General features: G+C 53.5%; 1 protein-coding gene across 1 annotated transcript; it reads right to left on the minus strand.

Moving 5' to 3' along the window:
* Nucleotides 1-148: 148 nt before the first annotated feature.
* On the minus strand, nucleotides 149-1,920 carry N656DRAFT_793405 (carbohydrate esterase family 3 protein; the record flags this gene model as incomplete). The annotated part of the gene is made up of 2 exons (XM_064817163.1): nucleotides 149-1,254; nucleotides 1,308-1,920. The coding sequence occupies 2 exons, from the start codon at nucleotides 1,918-1,920 to the stop codon at nucleotides 149-151; spliced, it is 1,719 nt and encodes a 572-aa protein (XP_064664714.1).
* Nucleotides 1,921-6,678: the final 4,758 nt, after the last annotated feature.

The raw sequence follows: 6,678 nt of genomic DNA on the forward strand, positions 1-6,678 counted from the left end.
CTTGACTTCATCCCTCCTTAGCTCGTCTCCGCACAGGACGCTGACGGCGCGAGCCACCGCGAGCTCCTGTACAACCCAGATCCGTGTGAACCATGGTCTGGAGACAAGAGCTGCAGCAACTCCCGAGAGTTTCTTTCGGGAAACCCTTTCACAAATAGTCCAGGTTAATGTATATGGTGTCCCCTTTTCCCAGAGACGGTTCTTCCAATGCTGGTTGAGACGCATCCATCCACTCCGAAAGCTCTGACTCGTCGTTGCCGTTATACGAGCTGACGGCAAACTGAAGGTCCCAAACTGAGGGTTCCAAGTTGTATAGAAGACGGCGCTGAGATGCAGAGTCTGCCAGCTGAATGTTTGGCGTAACAGCGCAGAAGCGCTGGGGGCGGCTCCGCACATTGTCAGAGTCGTCAGCGTTCGAACGAGGAACATGGCGAATCCAGATTGTGTATCCCGCGGCATCCCAATGACCGCTCCATCTAAGATCGATCGTTGTGTCGTCGATGGCTATGGGGCGCACGCACACAGGCACAGGCGGCGTCTCTTTCCCAACCGTCACGGACCTTGCCCCGGCAGGGAGTCCTCCGCCAACGCTCGTCCACGTTTCGACAGCAATGTTGTAGTGATGGCCTGGCGTGAGCCCAGCCATCTCGGCAAATTCCCCCCTGACGCCCTGATTGACGCATGGGAACCCCCCCGGCTCGTCACGGTCGAATGCGAGGACGCCATACCGATCAATACTACCGGTGAACTGTCCCTGAGGAGGCTCCCATGAAATGGTGAAACCGGTAGGCGTGGCATGTGTAACGATATTGCGCGGTCCCGGTGCCGTTTCGGTATGTGCAACGGCAGACACGACACCGCTCCAGGCCGACTTGAGGTGATCTCCTCCGCTCGCACGAACCTGGTACTCCCACCGCTGGCCAGCCACACAGTAGCGCGTATCATAGCGGTTGAAGGCTACGTAGCATGGGAGCGGCCAGTCCGCAGAACCGGCCATGCGTACGCGAAGCTCGTAACCATATGCGCCGTAGACGGGGTCCCAGGTCACGATGATGCCGCTTGGTGCTGAGATTGCTTTGAAATTGGTGGGAGTGGACAGAGGGCGGGAAGGGATCTCCCTTGGTACGGCGAGCTCGGTGCGGCCTAGGTGGAATACTGAGACAAGGGTACGCGAGAAGGCTTGGGCAAGCTGGTACTCGCCAAGGGCATTTGGGTGGAGGCCGTCGTAGGCTGCGTCCGAGGTGGTGCCGCCGCCTGGGAGGGCATCAGTCAAGTCACGAGGCTTATTTTGGGGGGGGCAGCCTTACATGAGTAATTCTCACAGAAGCGCACCAGAGCAATGGGCGACTCAGGTGAATTCCAGAAGGGAATCCACCGCGCGAGCAACATATTGTAGATGTCAGTGTTGACGGGCAAGTCCTCCCGGCCGGGCAGGTCGGTCCGGTGCGGCACATTGGCGACAGCAAACTTGAGGTCCGGTTTCGCAGATCTTGCCTCATCAATCAGGCGCTTCATGCTCGCGAGAGTATCCTTGGGTCCGCTCACGCACCATCCAAGATCGTTGAAGCCAAGCTGGACGAAACAAAAGTCGGGTTCATAGGAGGCGACCTGCTCAGCGATGAGCCACTGGGCCTGGTACGCTTGCCGTCCCGACGCTGAAAAATGATGCGAGTTGGCAAGAAATTCCGGGGCAACGCCAGCAGCATATCCGCCATCGGTCCTGAGGGGGGGTGTTGGCTGTGCGGGCTCCGAGACGAGCGGAGGTGGATGCGGAGGCTCGGGATCATCTTGAGGCACCGTGCCTTTGTACTGCCCTACGAAGCGTACGCGGATGTCTTGCTGACGAAACCATTCCCAGATTCGATACCGCCATGTCCAGTCACCCTCACGGCCGTGCGAGATGGAATCACCGACGACCATGACCTTGATCACATGATCTTGACCATTTTCACGCGCCGCGCTGCTCATGGCGCTGAGGCAACGGCGCGAGCAATGACGCGAGCCAAGGATGCCAAATGCGACTGCTTCTCGAATGCAAATATCGTGTAGAGACGGGAGCACGGCTCCTTTCCAATTGACAAGGAGTTTAGTCTTGTTGCCGAGTTTGTTAGCGGCAGCTGTGTGTCAGGTATGCAACGCTGCTTCATGTTGTTGGAGGATGTGCAATCAGATGAGGGGCAAACTGAAGCTAACGTGCATCAAGGGTTAGGGTTGTCCCTTGGATCTCAGAACCGAGTCAACTGACCAGACTTCGTTGGAGTCATAGCAAAGTATCAAGAGCTAGAAACTTGGAGTCCACTAGGCTGTGGATGTTTGGGTACTTGAAGTCGAATTCTGCGGGCTGGAAAGAGTACCCAACTTTTACAGGGCAGTTACTTCCCCAAACGAGAACGAGCTGGGTCTCCCCGTCCAAGATCCAAAGTCCACACCGTCGATGCTAATATGATGACCAATGTTAATCTACCAACATGGATGTCTTGGAGCTTAAAATAGATGAACTGTTCCCAAAATTCCGTGTTATGGTGGTTTATTGTGTCACGGTATATTCCAACAATCTGGGCTTAGATTTATTTCAGCCGGAATCTCAGCTAACATGAACTTTTACCTATAGAGGTAACTTCCTTACGGTCAGACCTTTGGGGCTCCATGTTAGGTCAAGATCGAAGATAGGTGATTAGGAGAGTTCTCAACTCCGATTTCCATTATCTCGGCCCTCTTCTCTACGAATACTGCCAGGTAACGAAACATCTAAACACACTTGGTCACCGACCTCAGGCTACCAGCTAATCTTCGAAGCTCGGGTTGGCATTCTACCAGGGGCACCTCTACAAGTTACATACGTTCAGACCCGGAGCGTTCAAGACCTTCCATCATGGTGTCTAATAATCTACACACTTAAACTGTGCCGGTCAGTACATAATACTACATATAAAGTTATGATCACTAGATCACTGTGCGGCCGGGGCTCAAGCAGCACCTTGATACATGATCCGAGTCAATCAGGACGTTCTGTGGCTAACCTGACTGGTGGGATTATGCATGGCATCTGGCAACTGTTAGAATGGCTGAAGTAGGGCAGCAGCAGGTTACGAGAAGAAGTCTCGGGGACGCCGCTGCGGGCGATATTGGTATATCGGATACCTACCTCCCTCTGCAGGCTTTCTGCTCTGAGGGAGATAGCAAGGCATCATGCTTCTGACATTGCCTTCCCTACGCTCCCATCATCCTGACACTGAAACTCATTTGCCAGGGCTGAATCAGTTCTCGCAGAGTCGGGCGTTGACGGACTGACGTCTATTAACAGTCTTCAACGGAATGTTGCCAGCAGTTCGCCCTTCAGATTCGAACACCGGTCTCGTTTTCAGTCGGAACTGAATTGGTGAGGGGACCGTGACGTTTACCTTGGTGGTGCTACTACAAGAGTGAAATCCGATACACACAGATGGCCCATAGTATTCGGCTGTATCCGTACATACAAGCTGTGTCTGGAGCCTAGGGTTTTGTCGGGTCTTGTACGGGTCCACGAGACATGCCTGCTTGAGCCCACTGAGCTCTTCTACGAGTCTATCGGAGCGAGCACAAACCTGAAGGCATTTTTGCCTAAGCTCAACAGGCAAACACGCAGCCCACGGGCGTCCAAGTGTAGGTACGGTACGTACCCACGGTAACTACCAGTGTATGTACAGTACGCGTGGGAAACTGGACAACCCGAGATCGCCAAGTTGAGCTGGAGCAGCCGCCAGGGGCCGTGCCGAAGCAATTCGCCGGCGAGGCCGGCTTACCGGGGAAGCGGTCAAGCCGTAGTCTAACTGGCGACGCAGGGTGCGGGTGGCAAAGCTGGTCACTTGTGCTTAACTACATGTGGTCCATGTTTCAGTTTGCAATTTACTCTAGGCCAGGATCCGTAAGCGGGGAGAGTAAAGTCCTGAAGAGATACCCTTGCCGACGGGGAACTGCACTGTAAACTCACACCACTGAGCAAGGCTGGCATTGACTGGGACACGTGGTGACCAGGGAGTGTAGTTCTTCTCCTGCCGACGCTCCAGTTTGTGGGGTAGCCCGAGACAACATGACTGGAAGGGCCGGGGTTTTCTGTCGGTTTGTTTCTGCAAGTTATAATAGATTGATGAGTGGCGGCGGTGGGATGCCATGTAGTTCAGGTAGCGTACTTCGTACCTCCTCAGCATCGGCGGAGTAGGTTTCCCTGGAATGGGATTTGGCGTTGTTCTGAAACTGTACACCTAAGGTGCGGACTGCAAATGGGTGTGAAGTACTCGAGTCGCAGTATGTCATGCGCTGCGAAGCCGGCAGCTATGACGGGGAAATCGGTGATTCGCTAATGCCGTCGACTCTAGCGATCCATCCAAATAAAGGCAGGGAATAGTCGCTCTTGGCAAGCTGTGATACGCAGGTCGGCGAGTCGAAAGGGCAAGCTGAGTGGCCGAGATCCGGCTTTGTAAGGGCCCCGTCTCGAAGGGTCGAAGGCCAGCACTGTCCTCTGTTTACCTCGTGATGCCCAACTGAACAATAGCTCGGTCACTGGGTGCCACACAGCTCCGGAAAGGCCCCAGGCTTGCTGAGAGGCCGAGCGATCAGACCGATCAGCATCATGATTGACGGCACAATGAGATGATCAACGTAAGGACCAATCCGACAAGCGGTGTCCAACCTCTTTTGGGAGCTAGACACCAAGCGGGTAAGATAGACCGGGCGCTAGGCGCGGGAACTGCGTCCCGGCGGAGTGGACCGGGATGTGGGCGTGGCGGCGTCAGTACCCCGTTTCGTGCAGCACACAATCGAGGCTCATGGGGAGGCCACGAGATTCTGTATGCACCTGCACTGTATGGAGTCGTCCAGCGTACGTCCAGCTATTGAGACCTCGGGCCAGTGTCAACTGGAAGGGCGCAAAAGTATTGCACAGTGCCTACATGGATACGATGGTTGATTACTGTCCGCAACCAAACCAGTAAAGCTTCGGGCCACGCGCAGCAGTTGGAGGAACAGACTCGCAATTCAGTGCTGAAGGAACGTCGTAAACCGCGTCCGGTCTTGGGATACAATTACGATTTGGCGGTACACGCTAGTGTAGGCCGGGCTCCGTGTTCAATAATGGAAGAGAATCCTTATGGTACTCAAGTGCGGAGGAGGATTCTGATAAAGGGGTGGTGCCGCTCGTTTGGGCTCATTGTCATTGGACAGCCGTCCGATTGGCGCCTGCAGCCCTTCAAGCCCAAGACCGCCACTGTAGGTGATGGAGGGCCATGCTGGGAGGTTCGTGCGCTCGCCTCGTTGGACCCTTGGTAATTATTGTATGCAAGTGTTCAAGGCACTTCGTCCAGAGCTCAGAGTAGTGGATTGTCAATTTGTGCCAGTTGAAACTCAACCTCAGTCTCAGGGCAGCTTCGCCTCGATTCACGTCATTACTGGTCTGCGCACCAAGGTAGTATACCAAGGGTCTCACCGTGATGGATATTCGTAGAACATTCCTTTTCTGTAAGAACTCAGGTTAACCCCGCATTAGTGGGGTGGGGCCTTCTTACCAGTTACAGGGACGCATTACAGCTGAGGTACGTAAGGTAACTACCGTCAGATACACTGATTTCCTGCAGGAGCTGCCTGTGAATCCCATTATCCCACATCTCCCGGGCCGTGGATTTCTGGTTCGTAGCGAGCGCCATTCAACTCTCTAGTACTCAGGTAAAGGTAGCTCTTCCGCATTCAAAAGTTCCGACTCGAATGCCTTCCATGCCTAGCTGAGATATCAGGAGCCATCAACCACCCAGTAACACATCTAACGTCCATGCGCAACAGAGTGCCTGCTCATATGTCAGGCAGTTAATTATGGGACCGAGCAAACTTATCGGCATAACTAAGGTATGTCAGACTTTTAATGATATGATCAGACGAAATCTTCACGGACTTAATCCGGGCTTCGGGGAATATCTACAGCACCTTTAGTGATACATTACACGTACGGAATGTTAACGGGTATGTTGGGTCCTTGTATAATACAGTACAGTACATCACGTGGCATATACTGTGTTGATGATCTTACTACACAGGCTCGAGAGAGGTTCAATTGTTTGCGATAGCAGTGATGTTGTGACCCGAAGTTTTTCGGGTTCGCAAGGGCCGAATCAAAGACGATAGCTCGGGCAGTGGCTTGTCTCAGGCGGCAAAGCAGCAAGTTTCCGTTGGGCGGTAAGGTAGTAGCTTTCAACGAGCTTGAGAGCACTGAGGTTGCCAGTACAGTACACCAATCACCCCGTAGTCTAGTACCATCGTAAGTACCTAGGGAGTTTGACACTCGTCAGACTCTGTCAATGCCTCACTTTTGGGGACTGCCAAGGCCTGGCAAGATCTGGCGATTACCTACTTTACTTAAGTCGGTCCGCCGGAAACTCCACTGTCAGGGTCTGAAGAGTGTCAAACTCCCTACTTACGATGGTATTGTACATACGTACATACAATCCATAAGTACGATCTAGCTGCATGGAGCCGCTCAACTCTTGTGGAAGCTTCCAAAGGTTCCATAGTGGGACTTGACGCTGGAAGCCGTCGGTCTTGCCGGCTAAAGGCCTGAAACCAGTTTGATAGTTCATAGTTGCTGTGGAGCGGTAATTTCCACGTGTTTTAAAGCTTCCTAATTAGGAACACGAGTCCTGACTGATCCCCACC

The sequence above is a fragment of the Canariomyces notabilis genome (assembly GCF_033297395.1).
Source record: "Canariomyces notabilis strain CBS 508.74 unplaced genomic scaffold N656scaffold_50, whole genome shotgun sequence".
NCBI classification, from domain to species: domain Eukaryota; kingdom Fungi; phylum Ascomycota; class Sordariomycetes; order Sordariales; family Chaetomiaceae; genus Canariomyces; species Canariomyces notabilis.